This window comes from Dermacentor andersoni, chromosome 3 (genome assembly GCF_023375885.2).
Source record: "Dermacentor andersoni chromosome 3, qqDerAnde1_hic_scaffold, whole genome shotgun sequence".
Classification (NCBI taxonomy): Eukaryota; Metazoa; Arthropoda; class Arachnida; order Ixodida; family Ixodidae; genus Dermacentor; species Dermacentor andersoni.
Genome location: NC_092816.1, coordinates 60,376,976 through 60,396,042, shown reverse-complemented (window position 1 = coordinate 60,396,042; position 19,067 = coordinate 60,376,976). Strand labels below are relative to the sequence as shown.

Genomic DNA, 19,067 nt, shown 5'->3' with positions numbered 1-19,067 from the left:
CCGTCCGAATTTCTTGTGAAATTTTCGGTGCAAAAAAGTCATGAAAAGTCTGAAAAAGTCGAGAAACTCTTACAAATAAATTTACTAGACATCCTGATATATACCAAAATGGTATCGCAATGAAGCCTTGCCATGTTCTGTCGTGGCGGCCAAATTCTCACGCGAAGGTGACCGCTGGTGAACACCACAGAAACAGTTAAGAATAGTGTGCATTGCTTCCCAATGTGCAAAAAGAAGCTATGCTGGCAAAAACTGCGATGGTAGAGCAAGGCCGAGTCGAATTTATTGAGATCCAATCGAAACGTTGCCATATACCTGCGCAGCGCTCGAAATTTATCGATGACGTCATGCACAGGGCCACAACCTCGCAGCCACTAAGGAAGCAGCAGCAGCGGGATACGAAGAAATGGAATTGCCTTAATTATTACGATGCCATGTTGTGGACAGAAACGCAGACACGAACTGTTTTCGTTCTAGCTTTATTTTCTTTTTCTTTCGGCAATATTTTCCCCGATATCTGCCAGACAGGCTCGAACACTGAAAGCAAAAGACAAATGGAAACAGTGGTAGCTGCCATTCAAGAATGTCTTTCAGCAAAAGTGATGATAGAATTGACATTTACTTCCCGTGTCCATCGCTTTAGTGTATCGCGCGCCCGTCGTCACAGGTGCGCCGAACCAACTCTCCTCCAAAGCTTTACCTTATGCCGACATTTTGCCGCAATGTATTCATGTTCGAATCCTTTTTGAAACGTATATGCAAACACACACACACACACACAAAAGTACGTGCTATATGTACAGTAATTTCCCTATATATACAGTTCCGAGCGCTGACGGTGCCCTAAACAAGAGAATAGTTCACGCGGGCAGTGACGTAGGGGTAGGCGATGTCGTCGAAGTTGAAGACGTATTCCCCTATGGTGTTGACCGACAGCAGTACCGAGGTCACCACGAAGGCCTTGATCATAAGCCCCGGGATGAGCTGCAAATATTTGAGGCGAATGTTGCGACGCGTTACAAACAACGCCGTGCGTGCGTGAGACATGTCAGTAATGCGAATCGTCGCCAGAGTTGTTCAGTTTTTCCAAGCAGCTGCAATAATTCGTTTTAGTTATCTAAGAGCGTCCCATATAGAGGATTACCAGAAACAAGCACATGTACACACCGCATACACTGCATATACGCGAAATGATTAAGCGGTTGCGCATGCACATAACTTCAAGGGGGAAACCATAAAGTCGCATAGCAAGGTGGAGCTGAACGGGCGTCAAAGGTTCCCTTAGCACAGCAGAAATATAACTTGAGGACTACGCACACAAAGAAGGATATCAACAGCTTTCGTGTAGTTCACAATTCATAGCCTTTCAGCGCTAATAAAAAGAGCTGCACTGAAGGGCATCGACAGACGAAAGCGCTTATGCCTTCCTTTGAGTACTTATTAACTTCTATAGCTTTCCAGCGGTAAAAATGACCTCTTGAAGCAATTTTAACGCGCTCACGTTCAATGTCGCTTAATTCTCATAAGTGCTACGAGATATCCCGGGCGTCGCTTCTACTGAGCGTAACTTTCATAGGATATGATTGGCCCCTCAACTGACGGCGAATATCACCAGCTCCCATGACATATATCGCGTATCCCGCGTGTAATATGCAAATTGCACTTGGCATAAGCACTGATAATGAATTCGTTCGAATTTTGTTACAGAACAAGTCACTCCGCACACCTCCTTTTTGCGCTGCTTGTTAGAGAGTGAGGCCATCTTTTGTGACTCTCAGACTGGAAGCATAAAGTAGCGCCCGGCAAAGAACCATATCCGACATCACCGTGGCGCAGCGTATAGCATTACAGCGTAAATCACCCAGGGTTCTTCGAAGGCGATCTGAAATGCTGAGGGATTGCGGGACCCGTTCGGACGCGACCCTCTCGTCAACTAAATACCACAATCTACACAACGATATCACTAGGGTGCGTTGATACGTTAAGCGTGATAGCTTGCCGGTTTGAAAGTGAGCATTTTTGCCACAACGATGGATACGGCAGCAATGAACAATTATGTGAACAATCGAAGCAGCCTTCCCCCCCCTCCCCTCCCCTCCATTTTTTCCCTAGAATCGCTTATCAGCTGACGCTGCACGTGGAGATCGAGTTGAGCCGTTACCGCCAGCGTATATCGCTGTTTTATCTCTTATCGTCAAAATTATCGTTCTATATTTTCGCCCGTGTGTTCTCCTCTGTGTGGTGACATTGCCTATATAGTCCATATTTGCCTGCTTTTGTTTCTTTCTTCAATGCGCGTGTCCACTACTCGCAAAAGACAAGAACACTCGTAAACGCTAGTTATTATCAGCTGATACGCCCACATGCTGTCTGAAGCAGTGGCAGAACAGGCCAATAAACAAGGCCTTGAACAGCCCTCGTAATCGTACTTATTCAGGTATATTAAATGACCACTGAAGTGGAAAATGATTTGGAGTGTGTTAGTAAATTACCCTTTCGGCGATACAAAAAAGCCACTCTTAACGGCGAGAAGACGCACGGTAAGCCATAAAAGACGCGAAATCGAACGACGGGTGGCGACGCCGCTTTGAAGTTTCCGCACCAAGTCACCATGACGTCATGGATCTTGGCGCCACCTGCTAGAGCCTATAGCCATAACTTAGTCGGTAAAATGGGCTACATCGTATTCTAAAAGAGCCAAAGATAGGGCTTAGGCAATTTCAAGAACTTTTGCTGAACCACAACGGGCGAAATGCGAAAAAATAAATACTTTGCAATTCGTGACGTCACACTGACGCGTAAGGGCCCTGGGGTTTCGGCGCGAAATTCAAGAATGAAGCCTCGTTTTCTCATCTAATATTCGTCATGTATTACCGCGAAATCAAGGAAAGTACAGTCAGTCAAGAACGCTTTGTGAATGTAAACTGGCTAAGTGTGTCGCTTTAAAAGGCGAGCGTTCCGGCGCCGCAGGCCGCCGAGTGTTACCAGATCGGCGATGCTGATCTCGGCGTAGGAGACCACGACAGTGATGGCCGTGGAGGCGACGGGCGTCAGCAGGGACGTGCTCGAGGCCACCGTCACGGGAATCGCGAGGTAGAGCGGGTGCGCGTTGCTCTCCTTGGCCTGCCGGTGTGGAGAGAGAAAGATGTTCTTGAGGGAAGGAGGAAAGGCTGGCAGTACCTTCTGCAACCCTTGCGGGAGCACGGCTCAGCGCCGGCAGGGCGGAGGAGTGGGGCGTAAAGGAGATGGGAGGTAGGCCGGTGTGGATCGGTGAACGAAGGGATTAGGCGAGCGAGGCGACGAGGTTATCCACGACTGAATTTATGAATGAGAAAACGAACTGACCGACGGACGAACGCATCTTTGCGCTTGGTCTGAAGCCTCAATGGTTTGCAATCAATTAATTAATTAATTAATCAGTCAGTCAATCAATCAATCAATGAGGCTAAATTCTATAATCAACGCGGTGGTTATAGGAGACGTGGGAGTGGATGCTCCATGTTAATTTTGACCATCATGGGGCTTGTGACGCGCACCAAAAACACACTGCCTGAGCACTTGCGCATTCTACATTCATCGGAATGAGGCCGCCGCTGCTAGGAATCGAGCCCGCAGCATCGTGCTCTGCAGCAGAACCCGTATTGCAATTGAGGGACCGGGGTTGGTTCTCGCGAACACCCGCAGTGGGTATAAATAAATAAATAAATAAATAAATAAATAAATAAATAAATAAATAAATAAATAAATAAATCGATCGATTCGTGCTATGTCTGACTTCTTTGAGATGTCCGCTGGTGGTCTCCGCGCTTCCCAAGCAATTGGCATAAGCATGCAGCCGGTCCTAAACATGCTCGCTCCCACATGGCGATTCAGGTGTAGCACTAGCGTGCAGCAGCCAGAGGTTGTCTCTTTCGTGGCGTTGCTGCCTGCTAAACAAGCTTCGACATTTGCTTGGAAGCGGAAGTGCGCTGATCGAAAGTCGGAAATCGGAAGTCGGAAACAAGCGTTGACGGGGCAGGAAACGGCTCACTGGCCGTGCTTGCTGCCAGTTTACCGAAATTTATTAAGGGTGGGCTTCCAGTGCATCGACTTCGAGAGCGAGCAGAAGACGAGGCCATGGCACGAGCGCACCGTACCAGCGTTATCGCGAGGGGCACGAGCATGGATGCCGTGGTGGTGCTGCTGACGACCTCGGTGAGCAAGGCAGCGACGCAGGTGAGGATCAACTGGTTGGTCACCGGATCCAGGTCATTCATCCGCAGGATGACGTTGCTCGCCAGCGCCGAGAAACCGGACACCTGAGCGAGACAAAGTGTTGCGGGTGGCTCGATCACGCAGAATTTTACGCGAAACAGAAGTGTAAGCTAGGCAATAGTCGAGGTCATAGCGCTGGATTCACACAAACAAGAAAGACCGCAGGACGTGTCTGGTCCGTGTGACTCCAGCGCTATGACCTCAATTAATGCAACGAATCAACTAGCCAAAAAATCTGCACTCCTGTAAGCTAGGCGTTTCGGCAAATCTGTTTCAAAGGATCGTGCAAAAAAAAAAAAAAAGGAAGGAAGACGACACGAAGGGGGGACGACAAGACTCGACGCAAGACCTGTCGCTGCTTTGCGCTATATCACACTAGTGCCTATAGTGTAACCAGTAGCTCCAGATGCTGCTGATGATGATTGTGGTTGTACACTTTGTATCGGGTGGGCTCCGCACATTGTCCCGATAGGAACCGTAAAAAAGGAAAGTGAGAGAGAGAGAGAAAGAAAGCACGCATTCGGTGCACCGCCCGGTAAGAAATCGTACAAACGGAAACGGAACTACACAATGACACGAACCAACCAAAGTGGGAGAAGCTAGGAAAATAATGTTATAACATTAAAAGTCTCAGTTGATCAGATTTGGTGTGCAGCGCACTGCTGTGTTCATCGTAGTCCATATATCATAGCATAACTATGGTTGCGGCTTCGGGGCATAATTCGTCAATCAATCAATCAATCAATCAATCAATCAATCAATCAATCAATCAATCAATCAATCAATCAATCAATCAATCAATCAATCAATCAATCAATCAATCAATCAATCAATCAATCAATCAATCAATCAATCAATCAATCAATCAATCAATCAAACTGCAAGTGTCTGTCAACCTCGGGAGAAAGTTGCGTACCCTGGATGCGATGAGCATGCTATGCACGCAGCCGTAGACGATGAGCACACCCCAGGGCATGCTGGAAGCTAGGCGGCTCCAGCTGGCCAGCCTGCCGCTGCCGCTGGCGGAAGCATCGTTCGACGCGTCGCGCCAGAACTGCAGCTCCCCGGGCAGCGAGAACAGGGCCACGAACAGCGTCTCGCCCAGCAACAGGCTCGTGGGGGCGCTGTGAACAATGAAACTTTAAAACCCCTGAACAGCGCTTCCCTGGATGATCTTACATACGTAAGCTGGGCTCTGTCACTTGTAAACACTCTTTTGCGCCTCCCCCCCTCCCCCTAAGTAATTAGCTTTGCGTATCACGTGACATAAAATCATCTAGGTAGGCCGACGTCCCTACTGCGAACCATGCTCAGCAAGAAAGAGTGGGTGACGCGAAAATGATCATAGAGTGCCTCGCCAAACAATACGCTCGTGCGGGTAGCTGCGAGTCATGTTATGTGACGTCATATAGACAGGCTCATGTATAGACTGCCAACATTGCTCTGCAAATGGAGAAGAAAACGCAAAGTGTAACCGGCGTCCTGATTTGAATGTTTTCGCTGGCGTAGTACCCGCTCGGCAAAACGCACGGTTCAAAACACGCAGGTTCGATGTATTATGAGAAAGCGACAGACACTTTGTATAGCACATCAGGGTGATGCAAGGGTAAGTTATTTGAGAGATAACTGGGTAAGTATGGACGATACGTTACGGGGCATGGTACTTACGTGGCAGTTTGACGTTTAAGAAACAACGTCAGTTTCACTAAGTTTGCGACAAGTTACACAAGGAAAATATCGTGGCGGCATGCTTACTGCAAGACTCTGTCTTCCGTCAGCGTCTCCTCGTGGGCGTATGCGATCTTGCTGGCGCACCAAGCCAACGTGAAGAGCAGGATCACAATGTCTCGGAGGCTACACGTTGGTCCGCATGCAGAAAGAGGGTGCATGTATATGCATATAGTTTCGCATTTAGACGAGTGCGCTATCCCAATCAAATCAAGTGCCAACGAACGCGGGAGATAGCAGAAGCAGCAATAATTCAGGGGGCGTAGGAATGGTGCGTCAGCGTGGCGTCCGTCCACCTTCCTTAAAAAGAACTATCAAGGAACCTCCTTGGGAACTGAAACCGGTTAAAAAAAAGGTCATTCTTGGGAATAGCGTTCCTGAATCTTAACCCTGCACCTGCCGTACCCTAGTGCGGCGGTAGACATGCTGCTATGACCCTCCCCTTTCCACATATACTTCTTTAATTCGATTAGCATTCTTTACGTACTACCTTACGCACTTTTCTGCCCGCCAGTATGTATCTGTCTAACCACTTTTACGGTGCTCTTCAATGAAAAAGAAGAAAAACAATCTCAAAATTTCTCCGTTGCTGGGCGGAATCACAGCAAGGCAGCCCGTTGCTCGAGCGCGCTGCGCTACGTACGGCCGAGGGGAGAGTGGTAATAATGATACATTCGACTGGTCGTTTTAGAGTGCTCTAAAGCGCTCTCGCGGGGCGCGGTTTACATTAAAATCGAGCGCTCGCAACCTATTCGCTGGGTTCAGCCAGAGCGCCGCGCTCCAGCTCAGAGCGCTCGGAGGCACTCCCGTCTTCGACCTGGGAGCGCGACCGAGATACGACTGAAACTCGCGGTCACGTGGCTACTTCGAATGCTCTGGAAGCAGCTATAGTACGTTGGGCTGGGGAAGGTTTTTTCTGGCTCCAATCTTGAGAGGGCTTCGCATTGCCGCAAACCTAGTTGGAACATTATAGAACGCGTCAAGCGTAGCATAATCGTACATCTCGGAGCTCACGTGCGGACTTCGCGGGCTCACCGCTAGATGACACAGCGTGCACAGAGAGAAGCACCATAGCGGAGCCTCCCTGCAGTACATGGCTCATACGCTCTGAACCTCTTCGATCATCCGTCCCTCACAGTCCAAGACTGCCCGAGGCGGTGCTTTCAGCCAATGAGCGTTGCGACAGCCGCAGCGCGCTGTTGGCCCGCCGCTGAGTGACGTAAGGAGAACGTTGTTTTGAGGGGCGCGGCTGTGCGTTCCCTGTAGCCTCCCAGTTTCGGTTTCGCGCGCTCTGATAACCGAAAATCGTCGTGTAGCAGTTGCGCGGGTAATCGCATTTTTCCAGATCCAAAAGTTGCAATGGATTGTGCGGAAAGTTTCCTTCATTTTCCAAATTACGACGAACGCGCTGAAATTAAAGCTGGAAAATTAATATATTTTTGTTAATTAGCGAATAATTACCACGTTATCACCCGTAACCCCGTGGTCGGCGCCGCTGATGGTGTGTATTCAAAAGAACCGTCCTTTTATTTCAAAACGACCATTTTTAAGTATTACTTAAAGTTTTCTAGAAACACCTTGTATACGTCCCTTGTTTCCTTCATGCTGACGCATGATTAGGGCAAGACTTAATGGAGCTAAAATTAAGTAGAATTCTCGAGTTTTACGTGCCAAAACCACGATATGATTGTGAGGCGCGCTGTAGCGGGGAAGTCCAGATTAATTTTGACCACCTGGGCTTCTTACCACGTACGTAAACCCAAGTACATGAGCATCTTTTGCATTTCGCCCTGCCGATATGTGGTCGCCGCGGCCAGGATCGAACCCGCGACCTCCCGCTCAGCAGCGAAACGCCATAGCCACTAAGCTATTCAGAATAAAGCTAAACATAACACACCTAACCAGAACGTCACAGTTTCTCAAGTCACAATGCAAATATTTACGATACCCGCATTGTCCTATATTATCCACAATATCACGAGAACGAGCAGCTGCAGTTCTCAGTGTCGTTCTGTGATAAGCTGTCCTATATATACCACTTGTCCGCTGATGATACCAATGTATTCATCTGCGGACAAGACCTAGAAGTCCTCCAAGTAGAAGCCAATGTATGGCTGGAAGATTTGTCCACGTGGCTCCACGGTAATGAACTAGAGTTAAACAATAAAAAAACTAAGTGCATTATATTCCGCGCTCGTAACCAAGTGTATAAAACAAGAAATACTTATTCAATTTCGCGATCAATCTATCGAACGTGTAGCAACACAAAAATTTCTTGGTGCAATATTTCACGAGCATCTTGACTGGTCACCTCACATTGAAAAAGTTCGCACCATGGTATATCTAGGTCCATTGGTATCATGCATAAAATAAAGAACCTTTTTGCCTATCTGGCTAAAGAAGCAACTATACTACACACTGGTACAATCGCGTTTCCACTATTGTCTTCTTGTCCGGGGCACAGAACCATAAAACAAGCATAGAAAACATATATTCATTACAGGAGAAAATTTTCGCGCCTAATAGATAATGCACCATACCTTAGCCACACTGCCCCATTGCTTAGCAAACATCAACTGCTTACACTGTGGAATGTTATAAACAAAAAGATAGCGTTAGCTAGTTACCTACAAATGCATTCCGATCCTACGGCATTTTTTTCATCAGTATCTAACGAAAACACACACCTACAACACCCGGCACATACATTACAATAAGGAAAAAATACGTACGAACTACGGCACCCAGAAACTTAGCTACAGAATTTCCAGTTTTTTTAAACGATCCCCGTCCTGCTGTAAACATTATCCAGGAAAGTAAGTCATTCAAAGCTTTCAAAAATAACATCACTACGTATCTATTGTCACTGCAGGCATGACCACTCCTTTTTTTGTTGTTGTTTCTTACAGCATTTTCCCAGTTGTACATAAATGTTCAATATGAAATCACTCCCGTTTCAATGTTAACCAACCACTCTGTATTTCCATCTCGTTTAGTGTTTATTTTATGCGCTGAATGTCTTGTGCTCTCCAATGGGAGCAAGAAGGGCGCAGACTCCTTGTCAGGCATCCACCTGCCTTTTGGTCTGCGCTCTAGCCAACGGTACCATACGTTGTCTGAATAAACTCTGACTCTTTGACACGATAAAGCTGAGACGGGTGTAAATGACATAAGCGGGCACCGTCGTAGCTAACGTACTCAGTGCAAGGGCAATGACCACAATAATTTAGCAGAGCTTGCCTGAAGGAGCTGATCTCGTAGTATTTGTGTTTGAGCACGTGGCTGATGGCGTATCTGGCGTCCTCGTCCTCATCGGCGTCGCTGCAAGAGACATACGCGGCCACAAAAATATTTCATCCCTGCCGTAACAGGTGTACCTGCGCTACGAAATCTCGTTTCCGTTTTTAGTCAAGACTCAATGCATATACACACTCCGCATGCGATGCAGCAGCGTTATTTTGGAGAACGCAAGGTAACAACAGCTACGTAGGAGCCACGAAAGGCGTGTATGAAAATCGTTGCACTTCAGCGCGCAATGTGCTTCACGCGGTGAATGCAATGTACCAGGACATCATGCGAAGAAAGGCGCATTTCTCGAGACGACGTGTGCGACGACGTGTCCGTTTTAAATTGCGATTGCAGTTAAACGTGTCATCAGTTATAAAGAAACGTTATTACTGGTGCCGTCGTCCATTCGTCGGGTATAGAAGACTGGCAGATCCTTGTGAGATAGCATTATCGGGATCGACCTTGCCCCGTATTTGATCACACCGCCTCCAGGTTGAGCCCGTGTTGCTAACCGCATTAAAACATTTTCGTGGACAGAAATGGTGTGCCGTTATCAAGATAGGTTTCGCGCTTTCGGATACACCGCGGCTCCGGGGTCGGCCCATTCCACTTTGCTTCGAGGCCAAGAGCCTCGTTCAGTGAGTGTCTATAATTACGTGTCCTTCATCATCATTGTAGCATTAAATATGCGCTTGCTTATATATAAAGTGGTTCGAGAGTAGTCACGTATTGAGCAAGAGCTTCATATCGCTCATCCCTCCGTGATCGGCTCAATCAGCCCCTGAACGGCTCTGTGACTGACATCATTTTGGAGGCCTTGGACTGGCCCACTCGTTGCTCCCTGTCAGCGAGCGAGGGGCAAGCTGAACGCAGGCATGCCGAGGCTTAGCGCCAACGTTGATGAAAGAAAAATTAGGAATACAACGCTCAGCGTCACCAGCTCGGAATGAAGCCGCACATAGCGGCTCAAGTGAAGGATGCCGCTGATGCAAGCGCAAGGGAAGCAAAGCTCTGGGAGTGGGCGAGGGGGGGGGGCGAAGGCAAGAATATTCGGAAATTTGGTAACTTCAGGCACAGTCCGGAATAGCCAACGTATCGAGAGGTGAACGGGGACGTTCCGTCAACGTGACATGCAGATTCATGCGCATAGTTTCGCGCACATGTGCAAAGACCTAAAAGAGAAACTATAAAGGGGATCATTTGAGCTTTATCAAAGAATTATGCTTCTGCAATAGCAAAATGCGCAGCCTTAATAAAGTGTCGAAGTACCCTTGGTAAGCCGCCACAAAGGATGCAATAAATGATAAAAAACCGGCGACACTGCCCTGAATTACCCGCATTCGTTTGGTGTTACGTCATGAACACTGACAGCGCCGACTAAAGGTATTAAACTTGCGTGGTAGGGTTTAGCTAAACGTTCATCAGTAAAGAGCGACTGCACACCGCATTCTGAAGGAACGAGAAACTCGGTCCCTAAGTTGGATTGGATAAACTTTATTAAATGTCCTGCAGGACGCACGTCAGCGCGCAGTGGGCATCTCCAAGGCAGGCACCGACAGGCCCTAAATTTCCAAAAACTTCTGGTCTAACAAAGCCGCTGTAGTACGCGAAACACAAATTCAAACACTTGACGTCACTGTGATGAGCAGAGGTTCCGGCGCGAACTTCGGAGGGGAAGTGAGGCTTTCACTCTCTCCGGCAACCTGCTTTCGTCAAACGAACGAGAGCTGCCGTTTTTAGTGAGTACTCCTCAACTACTATAAACTGATGAAGTGTTGTTCTTTAGTATCTTTAAGAGAATTGTGTAGTATAAGGGCAAATGAACTATACACGGCATATACTTTGCCATGTACAAACGGAATGCTCCAGATGCACAAAACTTCTATAAGTGCGTAGGGGTGCTTCGTGACCCGCCACCAACCTGCTGTATAGCCCGCTGGCTACGGAGTTGCGCTGCTGCTCTCGAGGTCGCGGGTTCGATACCGACCGCGGCGACCGCATTTCGATGGGAACGGAATGCGAAAAACGCTCGTGTACCGAGCACTGTCTCTACGTCAAGAGATACCCAGGGGGTGAAAATTAACCCGGAGCGTCCTCCCGCTATGGCGTGCCTCATAATCAGATGCTCCGGGTTTTTGGCACCACAGAACACGCAGAGTTTAATAAATTCAATTCAAATTCGTGATCCCCCAGTGCTGTGCCTGTAGTGTCGTTATCGTCCTGCTCGCTAACGCGTATTGGCCAAGCTTGGCAGGAGTATAAAAGGCACTGACTGGCAAAGTGCACCTACGTAATGAACGTTCCGTGAATCTATGCCGCTTTTATTTTTTATTCCTGCTGCAATTTGCTGCGCTGATAAGATTCTCTCAGGCGATATAATAAAAAAGAAGAAAAAAAGACAATCAATTTGCTTTCGTGTGCTCTTGTTAATTGCTGTCAGATTAGTTTTTTCTTTTTCAAATTTGTTTGTTTTCACGTCAGACCTGCCTTGCGCAGGAAATCAGCCGAACGCATAAAGTACTTCGTGCGTAAATATCGTTTTCGCTGTTTGTGCAGGCGTCCCGAGTAGACGGCCATCGAGCCTTTTCTTTATGTATTTTTTTATTTTCAAGAGCTATTCCGTCTTTGAAAACTTCCTGTTCTGTTGTGTGCGTGTACACTTTAGAGCAGCCCGTGCCTTCGCTCCTTCACTAGCATTACCTGTGAAAAAAAAAGCAATAAAATCAAAACAGGACTGTCGAAAGGTCCAATGCTTGGCGTCTATTTCGGGACCTATCTTCGCTCCTGCTCCATTCTGGGACTGTGGCGCATCACTCGGCAACGACGACAAGATTGATTTTTATTCAAGCGGAAAGCGACTCACTATCGTTCCAGGTACCCCGTCAAGAGGAGGCTCCAGGCGAAGGCCACAGCGCTGGCGGCGACTGGTAGGGTGACCAGCAGCCATCGTATCGTAGTCAGGTCCTTGCGGTCACCGTTGCTGCGGGGGGGTGTCGACAGCTATCGTTGACACCGAAACGCACTTCGAAGTTCACATATTTGCACTCGAGGACTCCTCGATTGTAGAATGAGTGGAGCCCCACATACTCCCGATTGCGGCGGAATGCGAAAATATCCTATATCGAGCATTGGGGCGCGCTTTATTAAAGGCGGTAGACGAATAAATCCGGAGCCTTGCGAATGACGTCTCGTGTAGCAAGTGCAATGGCTTTGGGACATTAAATCGCCTCAACCAGTGCTTGTGAACACTCGTTTACTTTGGCCACTGCTTGTGGTTTTACAGTTTACTTTTCCAAGTGAAAGAAACGGGCAAGTTAAAGCTAATGCTCGCGATGAACTACAAACGCATTCTTGTTAACGGTTGCATCTGTGATAACTCGGCGAGCGCACACTGTAATCTTGGATTACTTGTAATCTACTATCAACTGTTAGTGTAATCTTGGCCTGTGGTCATTCCATTGACTTTCAATGCGAAGTGACCTGCTTTCCGCATATGTTCCAGTATACGCGTAGTATAGATGAACATATGCCTGAATAAACTGACATATGTTCATTTATACTGCGCGTGTTGATAGTAGCACTTGTCGTGGACCTCTCCTTTGCCAGTTGTCGTGTTTGCGGTGCAAAGAACGTGAACGTCAATGTAACACACCATTTATCACTAGCTCTTCTATTCTATTGAAACTCTCGAAATTGCCCAAATTGCCTACATAGCAGCGCCTACATAGCAGGCTCAATGGGGAAAGAAATAGGTTGCGAAGAACCTAAACACTCCCGTCAGGTGGCGCGGTAACAGATTCAGAAGTAAGGAGAGGGGATATTTTACTTCTGCATACTATTGTGTACTCGGTCATATCACGAAAGAGTATCATCCACTGCCTTACGCACAAACTCGTATTGTCGCTTCAAACTAGACCGCAATTCCTTAGCGTGAACCCGAAGTTCAGAGAAGTGGCTCACTTGGCGTAGTACTTGCCGAGGACGATGTTGCTGTCGTTCCCGTGGAAGCTGGTGATGGAGCCGACGCTGGCGGTCAGGGCGATGCCGATTAGCAGATCCTTCTGAATGGCGGTGTACCTCCTATGAGAAGCAGAGAATACGTTGAGAATATGTTGAGGATGCCAGTGGTCGACGTTAACATTACATGGGATACAGACGGCTGCTCTCACCGCCCGAAAGCAGATAGCGTTTGGGGAGTGATTCGATCTGAGTGTACGTGCGCATGGCATGTGAGCATGACTTGCCAACTCGCTACGGCAATTAATAATAACAAACACAAAAAAAAAAATGCAGTGCGAACGAACTAGTACGATTCGCAATATTCTCAATCTCCGTCGGACAACATGAAGTTCACTTATTACCCCCCAACTTTAGGTGTGGACACTTTATAAAAGTAGGCTTATTTCTTTTTTAAATCACTATTATCATTGTGGTCGTTGCCACGTCCTTACCTCCGGCACCGATTCTTGTTCGAGAGCCGCACATCAACTTTACGATGGTGCTGCTCTGTTCATTGAATGGACGATCTTCACGCGCCTATACTGCAGACTGGTAACTGGCATTGCATATAGCAAAAGTCTTCGGCATTGAAACTCGCAGCGATTCCTTGGTTAGCGCCTCTAGCTATGGCGTCTTGTCGCGATGCAGCGAACTTCGTGCTGCTTGGCTCATTTAATTCACCATGCGGCTTAGTATCATGCCCTACTCTCTTTTGTACCAATCTTGCTCCCTCACATAATTATCGTGCTCACCTCAATGTTTCTCTCGAACGGGTCACATGCCCAGATGTAAGACGTCATCACTTCCATATCTGACCGACTGCCTCATCCGTGCTTTATTCTCTTCTCAAAAACATCGTTTTCATATTTTACCACATGGTTCGTTTGAAAGCTTCACTACTGTATCTGCTTTCCGCGCAGCATGGTCGCAACATTACGGTGCATAAAGTTGAAATCGCAGCTTCATGGTCGCGTACGTGGACGTCCTAGGCCCTTCTAGGAAACGAATTTTAGGCAAGAAACTGGTGCGGCTGCAGCGATAACCCTCTACATTCATGCAGGCGGTCATTTGCCATATACAGTCGAGCGCCCTTTACAACAAATGCCGCTACAACGAAATTACCCCTATAACGAAGAAATAATTTTGCCCCGGTTCTATCGCGAACTGTGCGGTGCGCGAATTTCACAACGAAGTGACCTGTATAACGAATAGTTTCGGAGTCTTCAAGCACTTCGTTATGAAGGCGTTCGACTGCACGTTGCAGACGGCTAAAGCTAATCAGTGCTCCTTTTCTCTAACTACACAGCTGTAACGCTTACTCTTTCTCCCAGGCAATCCGCTCTTGGAGGTAGCTGCTGTCCACGTAGGTGCTCGTTGTGAATCGTCGTTCTGCGTGCATAGAGGGAATAGAATAGAAGATCGCACGAACTTTACTGAAAAACAAAAACGAAAAATAAAGAAAACGAGGCGCTAGTGCATGACGCGCCCATCGCAAGCCGCGTCTCGACACGTTGGATAGTATGACAGAATATACGAACAGGCCTGTTCGTTGTCCATACTGAATTGAACAAGTGCGACCAGAAGACGAGGCTGGAGTAACGAGACGAAGCTCCGACTTCCTAATGATTTTGTTGAAACGAGGTGCAAAAAAATATACAAAATAAGCTCAGCGTGCACGTGCGTGGTGGATCATGCATGTTTTCTTTGTTCTGATGGCAGAGTGCTCGGAGGTTTTGACCGCGGGGCTCAGAATGCTGATATCAAAAGTTCGCTTCCGGTTGATTTACATTTAATTACTACTCAAACGTAACGACGGTTGTCTTGCTGACGCCCCTCATTACAAGCGCGCATAGACCTTTGAGACATGACGTCCACATTTACATATGCAACTTGTTTTTGCTAGTTCTGTTCAGTGGTGGCAATGAAAAAGGAACAGACATTGCAGCTTCGGGTGAATACAAGGGTGAACCCCTTGGATAGTCAATGTCCTCATTTCCCTTCAATGTGCCGCGTTTTGCTGCAGATTACCCTTTGCTCAAGGTACTGTCATATACAGTACTGCACTATACTGTATAGTACAGTATACTGTACTGTACTATCATATGTCAGTACCTTGCTCAAGGTACTGTCGTTCGACGTGCCGCGTTCCAGTAGCAATGACAAAAAAAAAATTTATTTTCTCGCAATGCATGCAACCAATAATTACATTTTGCACGTACTGCGAGCCTATGATTCAATCATTGTTATGCAAAAACACAACATGAATGGCTGCCCAATCAATAGATATAATTATTCTCTGATCATGAAGACTCACTGGAAAATGCACAAAGCAGCATCCTGCTATCTTGTCTTTCTTGAAATGAAGTGTCAAGCGCCTGGTTATAAAGCTGTGTGAATTTTATATATTTATTGAAAGTCTACCATAATTAGCTAATAATAATAATAATAATAATAATAATAATAATAATAATAATAATAATAATAATAATAAGAAGAAGAAGAAGAAGAAGAAGAAGAATACTGAAGCTGGTTTCACTGCATAAAGACCCTTAATGTGGGGAAGCCAACTTTGAGAATCGGGCTCGGATACACATTTCCAGGCACATAAGCAGTGATGAGGTTGGCAGGTGACAAATGTGGTCCGTTAATTTTTTTTTCTGCTGAATATACAGGGTAATGAGGCGGTCGTACTGCGACCAAAGATTGCTGATAATTTTATACCAAGTAGCTGATGGGGCATAAACGAAGTTGAGCCCCAAAATGGCTGAATAGGAAAGGGAGAATAGGCGCCTCCTGTGCTGTTTTTCGCAGCATTTGATGTCAGCGTTTTAACCATATCGTTTATTAGATGACCAACTTTAGCAAGGACCGAAAGTTCACAGACGCTGTATATTCGTGCGCAAATCGTTAGCAGAACTAAATAAACCACATGCACAACTTCATACGCCGTCCTTGTTTACATAACTACGATTAATACTGGAAAAGGTAAGCATGAAGTTAGGAAAACTACCATTGCATAACGAGCAATACACGGTATATTACTGTGGAACTAGCGTTGGTAACTCATCAGTGTATGTGCAAAATTACTTCGGTAAGAAAGGATGGAATCAAAGGATGATAAGGGTGCAGGAGGCCGACACGGTTCTTGTACAGCGTTCCTGTGGCAGTGCTGCTATTTATCGTTGTGCTGAGTCTTAGTTCATTGGTAGAGCATTTCAACCAGGTAACAGCTGCTCTCGCGCTCGGTTTCTAATAGGCTATCGATGATGAAAATAGGGAAACAGTGCTGGTTGCAGCGAAGGCTAGTGTTCAACCACTGAAGAAAATAGTATACTTTAGTTTTATAGTCGAGAAAATATATCTATGTAGCATAGCGATCCGCAATACGTGTCCTTGTAGCCCGTTTCCTTTCTTTCTCTTTACTTGCGACAGCAAGTGATACTTTGGGTTTTCGCCGGTTTGTGAGCCCCCAACCTAACCTAGCCTAACCTAACCTAAACATGCAGTCGAGTTTCCCGGGTTTTTAACTGAGAGAGCATGTAAGTTACACCTAATTTTCGCGTCAGCTCGTGAAGCCTAACCTAACCTGACCTAACCTAGCCAGCATCCTTTAAGCCCGGGCTTTAACTGCGACAGCAAGCTACGCTTGGCGGTTGCGCCGCTTCCCGAATTAAGCCTCCCGTGCGCGCGCGCGCCCTTACTGATGAACTCCCGGATGCCGCCGAATATGGAGCTCTTCTTTCGAAGCTGCTTCCTCGGCTCGATCGCGCTGGCGGCCGCACTGAGGTCGTCCTCGCCCGGCCGCAACTTCTTGCCGCGCTCGTAGATGGAGATCTTGCGGTCGCGCATGGCGGCTTTCCGGAGGTCCGCGTCTAGTGGCGACACGGCGTCCACGGACGCCATTCGCGACGTGGGCGTCGGCACAAGCGCTGCCCTGTTCCCCGCCTGTAGAGGCCCGGGGACGCTGTTCAGGTTCACGTTCATGTGCACGGTTCCCCGCTGTTTGAATTTCTCGACGATGGAGCCGGCCGGAGTCTTGCTGGTCGACGCCTGCTGCTGCTGCTGCGGTAGGCCTTGGTCCGTCGACGGCACGGAACGCACTGCGGCGACATGTGAGCTGACGTCCGAGTACATTCTCACGCTCGAGGGCGCGCTGGCCGCCAAGGAAATGCGCTCCGACGGCGGTTGCGGCGTGCCCGAACTCGCGCTCGAGCTGCCGGCTGTCTTTGAAGGAGTCCGTCGACCTGCACCGTTCCAACGGCATCGGAACGAGGACCGGAAAAAGAAAGCAGCGGCATAGAGGCTTCCTCCATAAAATCGCTGCAATCGTTCAGCATGCCATGGGAATGGTGAACTTGTCATAGATTGTTTTCTAACATTCGGGCTTGTGGCTTCAGGCGTTCTTGTGGCGTTATTTATCGGGCTTTACCTTTGTAAATTTCCAAGAAATCGTGTTTTTTTTTCTTCTTTTCTTAGTTTTACGAAAGCAACGAGAGTCCGCGCACATGCGTCATCGCTGCGAATTTTTTTTGCGTTTTTAACTCAATGTTCTGTTGAAAATTATCAACTTAATAATTTCTGGGGTTTCGCGTGCCATAAACACGATGTGATTATGACGCACGCCGTAGAGTGTGGGACTCTGGGTTAGTTGTGACCACCTAGGTTTCCTTAACGTACACCCAATGCACGGTACATGGGCGTTCTTGTATTTCGCCCCGACCGAAATGCCGCCGCAGCTAATGATCAATTTTCGAAGTCACAAACCGCTTGAAACCAGAAGGACGAAGTTTGCGCAAGTCCATGCATTATACCCGTCATTTTCATGTTGACTGGACTTCACGCCTTCTTACAGCTCCCATAGGCACTGGCGCTAGAGCAACCTCTAGAAGTTTTTGTAGGAAACTCAATGGCCAATGCGCAGCCTCCGAGATCTCGCACCGGCGCACCTTGTGCAAAAGTGCGCCGTTACGATCTCGGAGTCCACGGACAACGCAAGCTCAAACGCATTGGCACCGAGCGTCACACAAACGTTTAAACGGAGCATTCACTGTTATCACTACGTAATCATGACCAGAGAAACGCGTATCGTTACATTTGCTTTTAGAGTCAATTTGCACCGGGCATTTGCACCGTCATGCGATAAGAGCCGCATGCCCAGATACCTACACAAGACATAACGCCCTGTCGTGGGCCGGTCTTGCTGCAGCCGACCTTGTTCATCCATCGCACGCTTGAGAGCAGCACAATAACAGTGCACAAGCGCTCTGTCACGTGGTATTTTTTCGTATTTCGCGGGATTTCTTTGGAACGTGGAAAAAAGAACCACGTCAGATATATCGTGTTGGAAATAATTTATTGATAGGTTTCTCAAGGTTCTCTACAACTTTGCGTATCACACTTGGGGTCTGCAGCCAATACTTAAAAAGTTCATTAATTAAACACAACTAATCCTTTAGTTAAGGGGAAAATAAAAAGATAGCCTGAGTAACTATAGGCCAGCAACTATATGCATTTGGTTAAACTCCCGTCGGGAGTGCGTTTCATTTTGAAAACTTTGGCTCAAGTTATGTGGGGCAATCTGTATATCAGTTTTCCGTCCCCGCACTGAGTTTTTCAAATGCACGTCTTTTTGTCCACACTGCGCAACACTGAAACGCTTTACCTGCTAATGTCCGATCTTTATCGCATTTTAAATTCTGATTACACATCGTGAACCATTCAGATTGCTTTGTATATTGTACTCCCGACTCCCGCAATAGCTCTTCCGGGCTTCCGTATGCCGAAATAAATAAAATAAA

The 19,067-nt window shown here is 47.3% G+C and overlaps 1 protein-coding gene across 1 annotated transcript; it reads right to left on the bottom strand.

Moving 5' to 3' along the window:
• Positions 1–843: 843 nt before the first annotated feature.
• On the bottom strand, positions 844–18,088 carry LOC126543853 (Na(+)/citrate cotransporter-like). The gene is made up of 10 exons (XM_050190989.3): positions 16,971–18,088; positions 14,589–14,658; positions 13,231–13,350; positions 12,134–12,250; positions 9,223–9,303; positions 6,010–6,108; positions 5,171–5,378; positions 4,137–4,298; positions 2,986–3,123; positions 844–984 (listed from the first exon to the last, which is right to left on the bottom strand). Exons 1-10 carry the CDS (start codon positions 17,629–17,631, stop codon positions 844–846), a joined length of 1,797 nt encoding a protein of 598 aa, XP_050046946.2. The 5' UTR covers positions 17,632–18,088.
• Between the last annotated feature and the right edge of the window lie 979 nt (positions 18,089–19,067).

What these genes read in the sequence shown, in the direction of transcription:
- LOC126543853 (XM_050190989.3), bottom strand. Translation starts at nt 17,631, where the DNA reads ATGACAAGTTCACCATTCCCATGGCATGCTGAACGATTGCAGCGATTT. An exon ending in ACGGAAGACAGAGTCTTGCA is followed by an intron (nt 5,379 to 6,009) that starts GTAAGCATGCCG and finishes CATTGTTCACAG; the next exon opens with CGCCCCCACGAGCCTGTTGC. An exon ending in TGCCCCTCGCGATAACGCTG is followed by an intron (nt 3,124 to 4,136) that starts GTACGGTGCGCT and finishes CCACACCGGCAG; the next exon opens with GCCAAGGAGAGCAACGCGCA.